This window comes from Musca domestica, unplaced genomic scaffold (genome assembly GCF_030504385.1).
Source record: "Musca domestica strain aabys unplaced genomic scaffold, Musca_domestica.polishedcontigs.V.1.1 2, whole genome shotgun sequence".
NCBI classification, from domain to species: domain Eukaryota; kingdom Metazoa; phylum Arthropoda; class Insecta; order Diptera; family Muscidae; genus Musca; species Musca domestica.
In genome coordinates, this window is record NW_026712249.1 from 16477611 (window position 1) to 16497145 (window position 19535).

At 35.5% G+C, this 19535-nt stretch overlaps 1 protein-coding gene across 4 annotated transcripts in view; it reads left to right on the forward strand.

The window, feature by feature from the left end:
- Positions 1-19535, forward strand: part of LOC101893869 (uncharacterized) — a 121601-nt gene that overhangs the window by 64763 nt on the left and 37303 nt on the right. For all 4 annotated transcript variants that reach the window (XR_009342081.1, XM_011294752.3, XM_011294751.3 and 1 more), the window contains exon 2: positions 15201-15377. Coding sequence is in view for 3 of the 4 variants with exons in the window: in XM_011294752.3 (XP_011293054.1) it covers positions 15201-15377 (177 nt within the window). In the remaining variant the exon portion in view is untranslated. The remainder of the gene's footprint in view (positions 1-15200; positions 15378-19535) is intronic.

Below are 19535 nucleotides of genomic sequence, written 5' to 3' on the forward strand. Positions count from 1 at the left end.
CTAAAAAATGATCACATATCTCATATGAAATGAAGGAAGTAACGAATATAGTTCGAACCTGGCACGTTGCAACATTTATATAATATTCGGTATTTTGATGATTTCGTATTTGACATTTGTAATGGGAACTACAGTCTATGAGAGAAAATTGTTCATGCAGGTCTTCGTATAGCCTCCATATAACAATACCTACCGATATTCGGTATTTTGATGATTTTAGCGACATTATTTACCGAAATTGTTTCAAATTTCGTAATTGAGATCGTAATATGTACTACAGCCTAAGACAGAAAATTGACTGTGCAGGTCTTCCTATAGCCCCCATATACGGTACCTCTAATATTTCGGTATTCTGATGATTTTAGCGGTATTATTCACCCGAATTGTTTGAAATTTCCTATTTGAAGTTTGTACTCGGCACTACAGCCTATGCCTAAAAATTTCGTATGCAGGTCCACGTCTTCTTTAGCCCCTCTACAACAATACCTCCCAATATTCGGTATTTTAATGATTTTAGTTACATTATTCTCCGGAACCGAATTGTTTCAAAATTCATAATTGAATTCTGTTATGGGTACTACAGAAGGAACACGTCTTCGTATAACCCCATGTAAAGGTACCTCCCGATATTCGATATTTTAATGATTTTAGTTACATTATTCTCCGGAATCGTTTCAAATTTCGTAGTTGAAGTTCGTAATTTGTAATTCAGCCTCTGCCTAACAATTTCGTATGCAGGTCCACGACTTCGTAAAGGCCCCACATAACTATATCTACCTTTATTCGGTATTTTTCGCCGGAATTGTTTCAAATTTCGTATTTGAAAATCTTAATGGGTACTACAGCCTATGCCAAAAAATTACTTATGAAGGAACACACGTTCGCATAGCCCCCTTATTTGGAGTTTTCATTTGAGAGGTATTTTTCTACGATTTTTCTTTGAAATTTTCCCTTTAAGATGGTTGAGGGTATGAAAAGTTCCGCCCAGCCGAACTTAGCTGCTTTTCGCTTGTTTTTATTTAGGTTCAATCTATTTGCTATTTTCCACATAAGATATGAAAATAAGATATGTTACTTACCTTTTATTAGCAATCTTCCTTTGGCCTAACAAAAGACTTAAGCAACAAACACGTGTTTTGCGAGCAACCCAAAGAATTTCATAGTTTCTCTTTACAACCCAGCAGCAGCAGCGGCAGCAGCAACAAAGAAAGTAATTTAATAACAGTTTGCCCATTTGACATGCACTTTCATTTAACAAATTTGTTTGCAAAACATGTTATACAAATTATTTTCGTATTTCTCCACCTCCCCTCCCCCCCAAAAAACCCCCTTGTGTTAAATTATGGTAAAAAATATTATAATTGTAATAAGCATAACTAACTACATCTTTTTTTGCCGTAATTAGTCAAAGGCATGTAGGGAAGTTAGACAAAAAGCACTTTCAATTTTTACCTCCGTTACTCATAGAGCATATGTAATTTAAGGTATAACAAAATACCAGAAGCTTGAAAAACAATTTAAATATCATCATCATAGACGGCGTTGTCTAAGACGTCATACATGAGGGGAGGGAAGGTTGGAGGGAATGGTGGACGTACGAACGAACATTTGTTATGGTCTGTCAACGAAAAGCAAACTCTATGAAGTAAACAAATAGAAAATGTTGTAGCAAAACTATCTACAAAATAATTAAGCTTACACTTTACACACCAGCACATGCATACAGACATACATACATACATACATACATACATACATACTTACATAGAAATCTAATTATTCCCATATGTATGTATGTATGTCCGTCTCTCTTCATTTCTCTATAACACCTGAGTGAAGCCAAAACTTAACCGGTCGTCACAATGTGATTTGTCTGATTGTCTTACTGACTTTCTGTGACGAGATATGAGAGTATCACTTTCACTTTATGGCCCACAACAACAACAACAATAACAACAAATTGAAAACAGAGAAGTTGAACCAAACAAAAATGAAATTGAAACCATCCTCGTCTTCGTACGTTTTTTTCTATGGCTATGACTTCTAGATAAAAATCAAAAATATAAAAAAATAATAATAATTTTTCGAAAGTCATTACCCAACAAATGCTTAAAGGCAAGTGAACAGCAAGGGCAACAACAACAAACACAGAGAGAAAAAAAATTTTGGAAAAAATTGGTACGTTAAGGGCCATTAAGTGTTTGTTTAACCCAGTCCGCAAAACCATAACCTAAAGCAATGTTGTTTCCTTGCGTGGGAGTTGGACTTTTAACAACTTCATAAAAAAAAGTAAAGAAAGTCTAAAAGTCGGGTGGGGCCGATTTTATGATACCCTACAACCCTTTGCATATTTAGTAGGGCTTCATATAACAGATCGGATGAAGAATATATAGGGGAGCTATAGCTATATCTTAACCGATTTCGATGAAATTTGGCATACTTCTTTCTAGGCTCTATTTGGTCGTAAGTGCCAAATTCCATCGCATTCGGGCTAATATTACACGTTTGAGGCACAATAAAAGGCAAATCGGACGAAGACATATGTATGGGAGCTATATCCAAATCTAAAAAAATTGGCGAAGGTTTTTCTGAGCTATATTTGATAGATTTCCACAAATATCATTGTTACTGAGGGCATTTTAAAGCTGCGGAGGACAAACATATCAAATCGGATAAATAATATATAGGGGAGCTATGGCTATAACTCAACCGATCCCGATCAAATTTGGCATACTTATTTCCAGGCTCAATTTGGTCGTAAGTGCCAAATTTCATCCGATTTGGGCTAATATTGCACATTTGGTGCACAATTAAAAGCAAATCGGACGAAGATATATGTATGGGAGCTACATCCAAATCTGAACCGATCTCGAAAAAAATTAGCGAAGGTATTTCTGAGCTATATTTGATAGATTTTCCCAAATATCGTTGTTATTGAGTGCATATTACGGCTGCAGAGGACAAAAATATCAAATCGGATGAACAATATATAGGTTAGCTATGGCTATACCTCAACCGATTTTCACCAAATTTGACATATTTGTTTCTAGGCTCAATTTGGACGTTAGTGCCAAATTCCATCCCATTTGGGCTTATATTACACGTTTGGTAGATCGGAAGGAGATATATATGGGAGCTATATTCGAATCTGAACCGATCTCGATAAAATTTGGGAAAAGTATTTCTAAGCTGTGTCTGATAGATTTTCACAAATATCGTTGTTATTGAGGGCATTTTACAGCTGCGGAGGACAAAAATATCAAATCGGATGAATAATATATAAGGGGAGCTATGGCTATACCTCAACCGATTTTCATCAAATTTGTCATACTTGTTTCTAGGCTCAATTTGGTCGTAAGTGCGAAATTTCATCCCATTCGGGCTAATATTACAAGTTTGGTGCACAATAAATGGCAAATCGGACGAAGATATATGTATGAGAGCTATATCAGAATTTGAACCGATCTCGATATAGTTTTGGGAAAGGTATTGATGTGTTGTAGATTTGATAGATTTCCCCAAATATCATTGCTACAGAGTGCATATTACGGCTGCGAAGGACAAAAATATCAAATCGGATGAATAATATATAGGGGAGCTATAGCTACATCTGAACCGATTTTCACCAAATTTGAGATACTTGTTTCTAGGCTTAATTCGGTCGTAAGTGCAAAATTTCATCCCATTTGGGCTAATATTACACATTTGGTGCACAATAAATGGCAAATCGGACGAAAATTTATATGGGAGCTATATCCAAATCTGAACCGATCTCGATAAAACTTGGGAAAAGTATTTCTAAGCTGTATCTGATAGATTTCCCCAAATATCATTGTTACAGAGTGCATATTACGGCTGCGGAGGACAAAAATATCAAATCGGATGAATAATATATAAGGGGAGCTATGGCTATACCTCAACCGATTTTCATCAAATTTGTCATACTTGTTTCTAGGCTCAATTTGGTCGTAAGTGCGAAAATTCATCCCATTCGGGCTAATATTACAGGTTTGGTGCACAATAAAAGGCAAATCGGACGAAGTTATATATGGAAGCTATATCCAAATCTGAACCGATCCCGATAAAATTTTGAGAAAGGTATTGCTGTGCTGTATTTGATAGATTTTTCCAAATATCGTTGTTACAGAGTGCATATTACGGCTGTGGAGGACAAAAATATCAAATCGGATGAACAATATATATAGGGGAGCTATAGCTATAACTGAACCGATTCTCTCCGAATTTGATATACATGCTTCTAGACAGAATTCGGTGGGATGTGCCAAAATTCAGGTCATTTGGAATGATATTAATTATTAACCCAAAATCGGTTGAAGATATATATGGGAGCTATATGTCCAAATCTCAACCGATCTCGGTAAAATTTTGGGAAAGGTATTGCTGTGCTGTATTTGATAGATTTTCCCAAATATCGTTGTTACAAAATGCATATAACGGCTGCGGCGGGCAAAAATATGAAATCGGGTTAAAAATATATATGGGAGCTACAGCTATATCTGAACTGATTTTCACCAAATTTGAGATACTTGTTTCTAGGCTTAATTCGGTCGTAAGTGCCAAATTCCATCTCATTTGGGCTAATATTACACGTTTGGTGCACAATATTAGGCAAATCGGATATATATGGGAGCTATATCTAAATGTTGAACGATTATCACCAATTTCAATAGGGTTCGCCCTTGGGTCAAACAAATGACCTGTGCAAAATTTTATATGGATCGGGCAATAAATGCGACCAGTACTTTGTTTTCAAAAGTACATGGACAGACTGACGGACGGGCAGACACACGGATAGACGGATGGACTTTCATAAATCGACTCAGCATGTGATTCTACGCAGATCATCAAAAGGAACTATGGGTCTATCTCGTTTCCTTTTCCCTATTACAAACAAATGCACAAAAACATAATACCCTGAACACCTTGTGGTGTAGGGTACAAATAGGGAAAATAAGTAAGTTCGGTCGGGCCGAACTTTTAATATCTTCGATCATTTGGAAGGAACTTAAAAAATTTCAACAAATTCCGAAATACCGTTATAAGGCTTTATAAGGAGGCTATACGAAGACGCCACCCTGCATACGGAATTTTTAGGCATAGGTTGTAGTACCCATTACAAACTTCGAATACGAAAATTGAAAAAAATCGGGTGTATGATGTCGTTTATATCATCAAAATGCCGAATATCAGGGGGTACCGAATAAAGGGGACTGGCTATACGAAGGCATGGATCTGCATAGGCAATTTTTAGGCAAAGGCTGTAGTACCAATTACAAACTTCGAAAACAAAATTTAAAACAATTCCGGTGAATAATGCCGTTAAAATCATTAAAATACCGAATATCGGGAGGTACTGTTACATGGGAGCTATACAAAGACGTGGGCCTGTCGAGGTAATTTTTACGCATAGGCTGCAGTATCCGTTACAAACTTCGAATACGAAATTTGAAACAATTCGGCTGAAGAATGTCGCGAAAAACATCAAAATACCGAATAAAAGGAGGTAAGTAAAATGGGGGGCTATACGAAGACGTGGACCTGCATACGAAAATTTTAGTCATAGGCTGTGGTACCTATTATAAACTTCGAAAACGAAATTATAAACAATTCGTGTGAATGAGGCGTTTTAAATCATTAAAATACCGAATATCGGAAGGTACCGTATATGGGGCCTATACGAAGACGTAGACCTGCATTCGACATTTTTATGCATAGACTGTAGTACCCATTACAAACTTCGAATACGAATTTTAAAACAATTCCGGCGAATAATGTCGCTACAATCATTGAAATGCCGAATATCGGAAGGTGCCGTATATGGGGTCTATACGAAGACGTGGATCTGCACAGATAGTTTTCGGTCTTAGGCTGTAGTATCCATTTCGAACTTCAAATACCAAATATGAAACAATTCCGGTGAATAATGTCGCTAAAATCATCAAAATGCCGAATATCGGGAGGTAACGTTATATGGGGGCTATATAGGAAAACGTGGACCGACATGGCCCATTTACGATCTGAACCTGTCTACTGGCAAAATGAACATGTGTGAAAATTTTAGCCTTCTATCTCATTACGTTCGAAAGTTTGCGTGATTACAACAGACAGGCGGACAGACAGACGGACCGACAGACGGCCATTGCTATCGTCTGAGAATTTTACGCTAATCCAGAATATATATTTCTTTTGTACAATCTATCATGGATATTTCGAGGAGTTACAAACGGAATGACAAAGCTAACATACCCTCCATGGAATGGTGGAGGGCATAAAAAACAACAAATTGAATTTCTCGTTGTTGTTGGCACAAATGTTCTGCTAGATAAATTTAAATTAGGCAGAATTTGTTGTTTTTATTTTCCCTTTTCAAAAATAACTTTTTTCAACAACTCCAACTCTCTGGATCTCTCTCTCTCTTTCCCTCTCCCCTTAAAGTTCTTAGTGTGTCACTTTCTTGCTGGCGTTTATGGCAAATTATTCCCACACAATTAATCATAATAAGCCAAGTAGGGGTAGTGGAGGGGTTCATAAAGTCATAAAACAACAACAATAATAAACCACGACAACTCATAAAATCGTAAGCTGTCAGGTGTGATGGGGTTCTACTCCACTCTCCACATGGCAGGGCTGTGGGTAATTTATGAAGTTGTGAAAATAACACCAGATGACGGAGACCAGTCTCTTGAAGAATTTCCAGAATAGAAAAAAAAAATTAAAAACAATGTCTCAAAGGAACGGAAATAAATGTTAAACATACTCGAATAACAACAATAACAAAAACTTAATTAGTTATAAATTTTAAATGGATTATGAGACTACTCCGTGGGAAAATATATCCAATGGGGAAAATTGGGAAATTTAAATTTGAAACGGAAAATGAATTTCGCAAACAAATAAGTTCTACATAAATTGGAGAGAGGAGAGTACTACTCGCCACTGAAGGAAACGTCTGATTTATGAAGGAGCTTCAACACATCTATTTGTGAGATTTTTTCAAAATCTATTTATTGGGAACCTATGGTTCTCAAAAATTAATTTTTAAAAAATAGCCACTGAAGAATATTACTAATTTTTGAAGGATCTTCAAGACATCTATTTTTGGGATTTTTTCAAAATCTATTTGTTGCGAGCCTATTGTTCCCCATAGATAATTCTCAAAAGTTAATTTTTAAAAAATAGCCACAGAGTAATATCTCAGATTTCAATCAACATCAACACATCTATTTTTGGGATTTTTTTTTAAATATTTTTATTTGGGAATTTTGAGGTGCCTCAGAGATAATTCCCAAAAATTAATTTTTAAAATAAAAAATAGCCACTGAAGAATATTACTAATTTTTGAAGAATCTTCAAGACATCTATTTGTGGGATTATTTTAAAATCGATTTATTTGGAAACCTACGGTCCACCGAAAAAATTCATGAAAATTAATTTTCAAAAATGTTCACTGAAGAATACCACTGATTTATGAAGAATCTTCAACACATCTATTTTTGGAATTTTTTAATATTTTTTTTTTTTTTTGGGAACCTAAGATTTCCAGAATTAATTCTCAAAAATTAATTTTAAAAAAATATCACTCATTTATGAAAGATCTTCATAAATTTTGGAATTTTTTGGAAAATATTTTTTTGGAAAAATTGATGATCTTCCAGAAATCTATTTGTGGGATTTTTTCAAAATCTATTTATTGAGAACCTAAGGTTGCCCGAAGATAATTCTCAAAAGTTAATTTTTAAAAAATAGCCACTGAATAATATCTCTTTTGGGATTTTTTCAAAAACTATTTTTTTGCTAACCTAAAGTTGCCAGAAGATAATTCTCAAAAGTTAATTTTTAAAAAATTGCCACAGAATAATATCTCAGATTTCTGAAGGAGCTTCAACACATCCATTTTTGGGATTTTTTTAAATTTTTTTATTTGGGAATTTTGAGGTGTCTCAGAGATAATTCCCAAAAATTAATTTTCAAAAATATCCACTGAAGAATATTACTAATTTTTGAAGAATCTTCATGACATCTATTTTTGGAATTTTTTTTTAAATATTTTTGTTTGGAAATTTTGAGATGCCTCAGAGATAATTCCCAAAAATTAATTTTCCAAAATATCCACTGAAGAATATTACTAATTTTTGAAGGATCTTCAAGACATCTATTTGTGGGATTATTTTAAAATCGATTTATTTGGAAACCTACGGTCCACCGAAAAAATTCCCAAAAATTAATTTTCAAAAATGTCCACTGAAGAATACCACTGATTTATGAAGAATCTTCAACACACCTATTTTTGGATTTTTTTTAAATATTTTTTTTTTGTTTTGGGAACCTGAGATCCCCAGAGATAATTCTCAAAAATTAATTTTAAAAAATATCACTGATTTATGAAGGACTTTCAGCACATAATGTCTTAGAATTTTTTGAAAATCTCAAAATTTTCAGAAATATCCTTTGAAAAATATCACCGGTTTATTATGGATCTTCATCAAATCTATTTTTGGGATTTTTTCAAAATCTATTTTTTGGGAACCTTAGGATGCCAGAAGATAATTCTCAAAAGTTAATTTTTAAAAAATAGCCACAGAATAATATCTCAGATTTCTGAAGGATCTTCATGACATCTATTTTTGGGATTTTTTTTTTAAATATTTTTATTTGGGAATTTTGAGGTGCCTCAGAGATAATTCCCAAAAATTAATTTTCAAAAATATCCACTGAAGAATATTACTAATTTTTGAAGGATCTTCAAGACATCTATTTGTGGGATTATTTTAAAGTCGATTTATTTGGAAACCTAAGGTCCGCCGAAAAAATTCCCAACAATTAATTTTGAAGAATACCACTGATTTATGAAGAATCTTCAACACATCTATTTTGGGAATTTTTTTAAATATTTTTTTTTTTTTTTTTTTTGGAAAATTAATTTTCATAAATATCACTGATTTATGAAGGACCTTCAGCACATAATGTCTTAGAATTTTTTGAAAAACTCAAAATTTTCAAAAATATCCTTTGAAAAATACCACCGGTTTATTATGGATCTTCATCACATCTATTTTTGGGATTTTTTTAAAATCTATTTTTTGGGAACCTTAGGATGCCAGAAGATAATTCTCAAAAGTTAATTTTTACAAAAAAGCCACTGAAGAATATTAATAATTTTTGAAGGATCTTCAAGACATCTATTTGTGGGATTGTTTTAAAATCGATTTAATTTGAAACCTAAGGTCCGCCGAAAAAATCCCCAAAAATTAATTTTCAAAAATGTCCACTGATTTATGAATAATCTTCAACACTTCTATTTTTGGAATTTTTTTCAATATTTTTTTTTTTTTTTTTTTTTGGGAAACTTAGATCACCATAGATAATTTTTAAATTTTTTTTTTTTTAAATATCACTGATTTATTAAGGATCTTCAGCACATAATGTTTCGGATTTTTTTTTTTTTTTTTTTTTTTTTTTTTTTTTTTTTTTGAAAATCTAATTATTGAGAACTTAAGGTTCCCACTGATAAATCTCAAAACTTAATTTTCAAAAAATATTCACTGAGAATACCACCGGTTTATTGCGGATCTTCATCACATCTATTTTTGGAATTTTGTCAAAATATATTTCCTGGAAACCTAAAATCTCCCGAAGATAATTCTCAAAAATTCATTTAAAAAAAATATCCACTACATTTTTTTTTCAATCTCCAGCCATATGACATCAGAATAACAACATCAAAAACCGCAATTGAAAAATGTAAAAAAAAATATTGCCATATTCAAAAGATAGCAATAAAAAAAATTACAAATTCTTGTAACGTGGTTACTTTTGTACATACCCTCCCCCTGTAGAGATGATTTAATACAACATTAATTGAATATTTAATTAAGCGATGAAAAATTACAAAACTTTTGCATAACAAACAGCAATGAGAATAAACAAAAAAGTATAAAAAGACCATTTCGCATATATATGTCCGGATCCACAAAAAGATTTTTTTATGAGGCGTTGCGAAGACTGTAGATTTTTATTTCTCTGCCAAATGACTACAGAACTCGTAGATGGGCAATATCGCTTCACACCTTTTATAAGGCCGATATATTCAATAACAATAATTTGTCTTATGAAAAGCTAGGGGGTCTCAGACTCATCTCAGATTTAGAGAAACAAAATAATCGTGCATACTTGCCAAAGAGGTCAGCTGAGAATGTGCACCTTCGTTTGGCCACCAGAACTCAAGCACCGGCCATGGTGATGATGTGGGCCGCCATAACAGCAGATGGTCGTTTTTCGCTCGTATTAACCGATCGTGGCATCAGAATAAATGCCGAATATTATCGCGAAAATATTCTGGAGGGTGTATTAAAGTCTTGGACACGCAAAGATTTTGGCCGCAGACCTTGAACATTCCAACAGGACAAAATGAAGTTCCTCGCTTCATTTCCAGCGCATTTTCATGGCCACCAACATCTCGGGATACCAATCCGTTTGACTTTTGTGTATGGAGTATTTTGGAAACTAAGGTTGGCACTAAAAACTACCAAAGTGTCGATCACCTCAAGCAAGCGCTTCGCCGGAAATGGGTCAAAATACCGCAGAGCAGCATTCGGGCAACGTGAGACGGTTTCATTGGCCGTTTGAAGGCCGTAATTCGTGCCAAAAGTGATCAATTCGAACAAATCTAAATTTATTCTAAAATTTGATGCTATTTCCGACATCATACCACTAATCGTAATTTATATATATATATATATATATATATATATATATATATATATATATATATATATATATATATATATATATAGCTTGTGAAATAGCATCAAATTTTAGAATATAATATAAAATAATTAAAGAAAGCAATAGAATCTAAAATAGCCAAAAATTTGTAAAAATGTTTTAAAATACACTTTTTTTATTTTTATTTATTTTTTTTTTTCATTTTTTCCTCCTCCAACCTTAGCTAAAAAATAATAGAATCTAAAATAGCAAAAAATTTGTAAAAATGTTTTTTTTTTATTTTTTCATTTTTTCTCCTCCAACCTTAGCCAAAAAATAATAGAATCTAAAATAGCAAAAAATTTGTAAAGAATGTTTTTTTTTAATTATTTTTCATTTTTTCTTCCTCCAACCTTAGCTAAAAAATAATAGAATCTAAAATAGCAAAAAAATAAAAATGTTTTAGAATACATTTTTTTTTTTTTTTTGAAAATTATTTTCCATTTTTTCCTCCTCCCACCTTAGCTATCTCCAAAGCCTTCATTAAACAGCAAATAATATCTTCAAAGGTGTTTAAATTTTCCATAAATTGCATTTTAGCAACAAAACCAACAACAACAACAACCCAAACAATGTTGATGGTGATGATGGTAACTGGCAGCTCCTTCGGTGTAATAGTGGTTTTTGGAGCCATGGCGGCATTTTGCAATCGTAACCGCAAAATTCACACATGTTCAGTTACTCTGCGTGCATGGGTCCGTCTTTTATTTAACTCCCCCCCAATGCAAGCAACAGTAAAACTGTTGTTCACTGAAAACTCAAAACATTTACGATACTCAGGCATACATACATACGTATAGGCAAAGTAATAATAATAAATTTTAAGATAAAACAAAACAACAACAAAAAACACTATCAGAAAATGCAATGCAAGCACCGGCACACTGGTTTTAACAAAAGGCAGCAAAAACAACAACAAGAAATTGAGCAGCATGATATTGTAACAACATCGTTAAAATGCCTAAGCGTTTTTTGTGCCTCTTTTTTTTTTTTTTTTTTTTTTTTTTTTTTTTTTTTTTTTAAGAAATGATTTTTCAAAGCAGAACATTTTCTAGAAATCATTGAAAACCCACCGACAAAAGAATTTGCACAGCCGCTACCCCCGGCACCACCACAAACAGCAACGCTGCCACCCCACACAACATTAACACGAAATTCTTGACATCGTCAATTCTCAATGTTTGTTTGCTCACTTGTCCAACAACAAACAAACGCCACAACAACGTCATGAAAATCTGCAGAAAAATAATTAACTGGAATTGGTGCATAAATATGTCAATATAAATATTTACTGAAGGAATTTTTGCGCTTCGGAGTTTTTTCTTTTGATTTTCAGGGGGGCATGTGAGAGGTAACCATTTAAATAAGTTTCTGTTTTGGAACATGTTTAGGGTGTTCAAGCGGGGTAAATCTATTGAATGTTGTATGGATCGTCATTAGTTCAGGAGGCGTTTTTTTATAGTCTCACAATTGCTGTGAAAATATTTATTTAAATAATGTTATCAATAAAGGAAATACCTTTTTGGTAAACCAAAAACAAAAGACTTAAGACACAAACTCAATTGAAAGCAAAAACAAGTTAAATAGCGGCAAAAAATACCCTCCACCATTAGGAAAGAATTTAGAAAATAAAATCCTTAAACAATTCTGTTAAAATTTTAAAAATACCGAATATAGCCGTTATATTGGGGTCTATACGACGTGGACCTACATAGGCTTGTTTGTCATAAGTCATTACCATATTCAAATTCGAAACTTGAAATAAACGGCGATAATATATGTAAAATCATCCAAATATGTTATATAGGGAGGTACCGTTATATCGGAGCTATGCGAAGACCTGGACCAGCAATTTTCTGTCACAGGCTGTAGCTTCCATTACGAACTTCAAATACGACATCTTAAACAATTTCGGTGAGTATTGTACCTAAACCCGTCAAAATACCGAATATAGGGAGGTATTGATATATGGGGCCTATACGAAGACCTGTACCTGCATGCACAATTTCCCATTACGAACTCTAAATGCGTAATTTGAAAAAATTCCGGTGAATAATGACGCTAAAATCATAAAAATACCGAATTTCGGGAGGTACCGTTATATGGGGCTATACGAAGACGGCGACCTGCACAGACAATTTTCTGTCATAGGCTGCAGTATCCATTACGGATCTCATATACCAAATTTGAAACAATTCCGTTAAATAATGTCGCTAAAATCATCAAAATACCGAATATCGGAGGTACCGTTATATGGGGGCTATACGAAGACGTGGACCTGCACAGATAATTTTCTGTCTTAGGCTGTAGTATCCATTACGAACTTCAAATGCCAAATTAGAAACAATTCCGGTGAATAAGGTCGCTAAAATCATCAAAATACCCTCCTACTTCATTTCGTTCGGAAGCTAGAGTGATTTCCACAGACGGACGGACAGACGGCCGGGCATCACTAAATCGATACAGAATTTTATGCTGATCAAGAATAAATATACTTTGTGGGGTCTAAAATCCCTCCATACTATGGTGGATGGTATAAACATATTATGCAATTTTTTCATAGGCCATTATATATTCAAACCTAGCAAAAAAGGACCTATATAGCCCATTTTTAATACAAAAAGTCGCAAAAGATCTTCTGTAAAAGGAACACTTGTTTCGGGACTTCTCTAGAACCAAGAACTCCTTAAAGACTTCTGTAGAAAAATACTATTAAGAAGTCCACTACGACGTTTTTTATAGAAAGAAGGTGTCTGGATGTATTTTATGGAAAGAAGACCTCCGGATCGCTTCTATGAGAGGAGGACTTATTGTTGGAGGAGGAGAACTTATTTGTATAGGACATTTTTCGAAGGCCTTTTTTTGCATACAACTAGCAGGATTTCTTTCTCTATAAAATATCTAGTAACTTTATAGAGAAAGAAATCCTCCTAGAGGTTTTATATACAAAAAAGGCCTTCCAAAAATTTCCTATAAAAATAAGTCCTCTTCCAAGAAGTCTTCTGTAGAAAAATTCCCCCTATATTTCTTATAAGCCCTTATTAAGATTTTCTAATAAGGGCTTCCCGACACCTCATTAATTTCTTCTTCTATTGGTCATATATCTTGTATATACCTGCTATCGAAAACTCAAATTTAATATTTAATTACTTACGATAGCGCATTAGAAGTATTATATCCTCACTCAATTTCAAACGCATCATTTCAAATTGTCCGATAAAATCGCAGATCCGAAAAAATCGCATATATTTGTACTATTTTAAACTCAAATTAATTATTAATTTTTTTTTTGCAAAAAATATTTAAAGACGTAATCAAAAAGAATATCATAAACTACCGCATAATTGCCTGGTCATTAATAGAAACAAAAAACCGCATATTGCCACCGACCACAGGCCATAAAAAATAATACAATGGACAATTCTGCTGACCACCATTACCCGGCACTGACAATATGCCACTTGAAAAACTCATAACCTATGATTTGTAAGGAAATTTGTCAAACTTGGCTAATGGTTGTAAATAAATTACATTTTTTTTGTATTGTTGTTGTAATGCGTTTTTGTATTTTTGTGGCAAGAAGAAGAAGAGGAGCTGTTGCATCATCACTATTATGGTTTGCAACTTGCCAAACGCAAATTATTCAAATCAAAATCAACGCATTAAAACAATGTAAGGAAATGCAAGACAATGGTGCTCCTCTCACAAAGGGAAAGAGGGGGAGGAAGGGAGGGAGAGGAAGTACAAAAAAATATATTTTCAGATTTTCAAACATCAAACCCCCATAGTCAAATGTTGGAATGGCTATCTCCGTTGGCTTGGCTCTTCCTTTTTCGGGGGGTACGTTTCTTTGATGATAACCAAAGAAGCTGTTGTGTAAGATTTGAAACTCTTGCCTGTTGGCCTGGTCTTCTAGAGTGCGTAATGGCACACATGAAAAATTGTTATATAAATGTATATATACATGTGTCTGTATGTATGTGTGAGTGTGTACCTGTATGTTTACACACTTTGCAATTCAAGTCAAACATGAATGTTGCAACCAAGATGCAACACCAAATGCAGTGCCAACCTATTTCCTGAATGTTGGAGCTGGGTAACCAAGTTGTGTTTTTTTTTGTAGCTGGAAACGTCTTTAGGCAAGTTTTCGCTTTAAATTTGGGTTAAGCATTTTAATGACATTTACACGATAAACCCATTTCTTTGGCAATGCATTTGATTCGCACATAAATTAATGGCCTTCGGACCGAAATGGCGAAATGACTTTATTTTTCATTTTTCTTTTTCGTTTTTTTTTTTGGTGAAATCTTTGCCAGGAAGAAATGTTTTATTTTACGTCCATTTTTTATATAATTTAAAGATTATGACATAATGTTATGAATTGTATTTAATGTTTTTTCTTTTTTCCTTTTCAGATGGTTCGTGTAGCTTTCCCGGTTCCCCAGCCCATAGTACGGTGGTCTTTACAAATGCCAATCTAACCGATGGCACTGTGGCTTCTTACTCCTGCGAACGTGGTTTTGAGTTGCTCGGTCCTGCCCGCAGAGTTTGTGACAAGGGTGTCTGGCTGCCAGAGGGCATACCATTTTGTGGTAAGTTCAATTCGGGATTTTTTTTATTCCATTTTTGAAGAAGATCTTAAAAATGAATGAATATATATTGACCTTCTCAGAGAATAGTAGATTTACTCTTCTCTGAGAAGAGAAGAGTTACTCTCTCATAGGAGAGTAAAATTGCTCTTTTCATTGGAGTGCATAGAAGAGTATTTTATGGTCTTCTCATAGAAAACCCGAAGGTCTACTCATAGGAAACACGAAAGTCTTCACATAGAAGACCCGAAGGTTGTCTTCTCATAGAAAACGCAAAGGTTTTCTCATACAAGTCCCGAAGGTCGTCTTGTCATAGAAGACCCAAAGGTCTTCTCACAGAAGACTCGATGGCCTTCTTTTAGAGACTCGATGGTCTTCTCATAGAAGAGTCGACGGTCTTCGTATAGAAGACCTGAAGGTTGTCTTCTCATAGAAGACGCAAAGGTTTTTTCATAGAAGTCCCGAAGGTCGTCTTGTCATAGAAGACCCAAAGGTCTTCTCACAGAAGACTCGATGGTCTTCTCATAGAAGACTCGATGGTCTTCTCATAGAAGACTCGATGGTCTTCTTATAGAAGACCTGAAGGTTGTCTTCTCATAGAAAACTCGAAGGTCGTCTTCTCATAGAAGACCCGAAGGTCGTCTTCTCATAGAAGACCCGAAGGTCTTCTCATTGAAAACCCGAAGGTCTTCTCATTCTAAACCCGAAGGTCGTCTTATAGAAGACCCGAAGGTCGTCTTATAGAAGACCCGAAGGTCGTCTTATAGAAGACCCGAAGGTCGTCTTATAGAAGACCCGAAGGTCGTCTTATAGAAGACCCGAAGGTCGTCTTATAGAAGACCCGAAGGTCGTCTTATAGAAGACCCGAAGGTCGTCTTATAGAAGACCCGAAGGTCGTCTTATAGAAGACCCGAAGGTCGTCTTATAGAAGACCCGAAGGTCATCTTATAAAAGACCCGAAGGTCGTCTTATAGAAGACCCGAAGGTCGTCTTATAGAAGACCCGAAGGTCGTCTTATAGAAGACCCGAAGGTCTTCTCATAGAAGACCCGTAGGTCTTCTTATAGAAGACCTGAAGGTCTTCTCATAGAAGACCCGTAGGTCTTCTCATAGAAGACCCGAATGTCTTCTCATAGAAGACCCGAAGGTCTTCTCATAGAAGACCCGTAGGTCTTCTTATAGAAGACCCGAAGGTCTCCTCATAGAAGACCCATAGGTCTTCTTATAGAAGACCCGAAGGTCTTCTCATAGAAGACCCAAAGCTCTTCTCATAGAAGACCCAAAGCTCTTCTCATAGAAGACCCGTAGGTCTTCTTATAGAAGATCCGAAGGTCTTCTCATAGAAGACCCGAAGGTCTTCTCATAGAAGACCCGTAGGTCTTCTTATAGAAGACCCGAAGGTCTTCTCATAGAAGACCCGTAGGTCTTCTCATAGAAGACCCGAAGGTCTTCTCATAGAAGACCCGAAGGTCTTCTCATAGAAGACCCGAAGGTCTTCTCATAGAAGACCCGTAGGTCTTCTCATAGAAGACCCGTAGGTCTTCTTATAAAAGACCCGAAGGTCTTCTCATAGAAGACCCGAAGATCTTCTCATAGAAGACCCGAAGATTTTCTCATAGAAGACCCGTAGGTCTTCTTATAGAAGACCCGAAGGTCTTCTCATAGAAGACCCGAAGATCTTCTCATAGAAGACCCGAAGATCTTCTCATAGAAGACCCGTAGGTCTTCTTATAGAAGACCCGAAGGTCTTCTCATAGAAGACCCGAAGATCTTCTCATAGAAGACCCGTAGGTCTTCTTATAGAAGACCCGAAGGTCTTCTCATAGAAGACCCGAAGATCTTCTCATAGAAGGCCCGAAGATCTTCTCATAGAAGACCCGTAGGTCTTCTTATGGAAGACCCGAAGATCTTCTCATAGAAGACCCGTAGGTCTTCTTATTTAAGACCCGAAGGTCTTCTCATAGAAGACCCGAAGACCTTCTCATAGAAGACCCGTAGGTCTTCTTATAGAAGACCCGAAGGTCTTTTCATAGAAGACCCGAAGATCTTCTCATAGAAGACCCGAAGGTCTTCTTATAGAAGACCCGAAGGTCTTCTCATAGGAGACCCGAAGGGCTTCTCATAGAAGACCTGAAGGGCTTCTCATAGAAGACCCGAAGGGCTTCTCATAGAAGACCCGAAGGGCTTCTCATAGAAGACCCGAAGGGCTTCTCATAGAAGACCCGAAGGGCTTCTCATAGAAGACCCGAAGGGCTTCTCATAGAAGACCCGAAGGTCTTCTTATAGAAGACCCGAAGGTCTTCTCATAGGAGACCCGAAGAAGAGCAGCTGGATAGTCTTCTCATAGACGAGCAGCTGAATGGTCTTCTTCTAGATGAGCAGTAGTTGCTCTTCTCCTAGAAGAGCAGTAGTTGCTCTTCTTCCAGAAGAGCAGTAGTTGCTCTTCTCCTAGAAGAGCACTTGTTGCTCTTCTCATAGAAGAGCAGATGGGTTTCTCTTACCTCTATCTGACCTTTGTAAAAAGTAGTGCTTGTCTCTTAAGTCTTTTGTTAGCATCGCAAATGCATGTGGTATGGCATCAAAAAATGTTGATTTCTTATTTGCTGCCTAACTTGTCATTAAAGAAACAGTTACAATTTAATCTTTGTTATGAAAGCTGGCTAACGGAAAGCCAATTAAATTTCTCCAGCAGCTTGTCACACACACACGCAATTTTTTTTTACAAAAAGTATCAATCAAATATCAAAAAATTTATAATTGGTGATATTGGTTTCATTGTTAAATCCCAAAATCCATTCGAAAACATAACTGACAGGAAAAGCCTCCGCAAAATAGCTACTGTCAATTTTCAAATGTCGAACAACAACAACACCAGTCAGCCGACTCAAGTGGAGATGCAAATTTTTGAGGTGGCATGCCGTCAAGTGACCCATTCTCCATGGAGATTGGTATAAATCTCGGTTACTTTTGGTTTTTCTATTTCATTTTCAAATGTTTTTCTTGTGTGTAAGTGAGTATCTGAATGGAGAAAAAAATAACAATAACAAACCATGGCATTCTTTGGCTTCAAAAATTGGAGCAGAAACCAAAGCCACAAACGAAAATGTTGCTCTAGTTCGGTTACACACCAAAATTTATGGGGAAGCATCAGACCGACCAAAAGCCATTCCAAGGAAGAGAACAAAGAAACGCCAACAAAGAATCGACAAAATAAGTTATCTGTCCACAATTGGCATAGATCGATACATGATGTTAAGTCATGTTATGGCGAAACGAAAAAAAATTAGCAACATAACACAAATTTTTGGATTATAAAGACATGGGAAATTTGACCCACTTTTTGTTCGCTCTTGTTGTTCTGAAGAGTGTGTGTGTGGTCATCTCTGGGTCTTTTGTTAAATAAAATAGCATGACAATTATATTTGTGTCCAAGAGTCCACAAAAATAACACCGAACTAAACATGAACATCGAAAATAAATCAAGATTGATGTTTTGTTTGTTGTTGGAGGTGGTGAAAACATGGAATGCATTCTTTTTTTTAAAACCCAAAAATCGTGCACTTAATAGTCTTGCCTGGCATGCAGAGACATGCAGTGAAAACGCAAACCAAAAAATATTTAAATTAGATTTTTGAAACTCTAAAGGGGATCACTTGGTGTGATTGAAAAGTAGATTTGATGTGGAAACTCCCATTATTCCAGGAGGCCAATTTTTTTCATAGAAGACCGAAACTTTGCATGGAAGGCCAAGGTGTTCTCAATAAAAAAATATATAGAGAAGATCATAGTCGACGAAGATCATATGATCTCCATAGCAAACCAGAAGGTCTTTCACGATAGGAGACCAGAGGGTCTTCTCGATAGAAGACCAGGAGATCTTCTCCATAGAAGACACGAAGGTATTTTCCATAGAAGACCAGAAGGTCTTCTCCATAGAAGACCAGTTGCGGTCTTCTTCATAGAAGACCAGATGTTCTTCTTCTCCATAGAAGACCAGATGTTCTTCTCCATAGAAGGCCAGAAGGTCTTCTCCATAGAAGACCAGAAGGTCTTCTCCATAGAAGACCAGTTGCGGTCTTCTCCATAGAAGACCAGTTGCGGTCTTCTCCATAGAAGACCAGTTGCGGTCTTCTCCATAGAAGACCAGTTGCGGTCTTCTCCA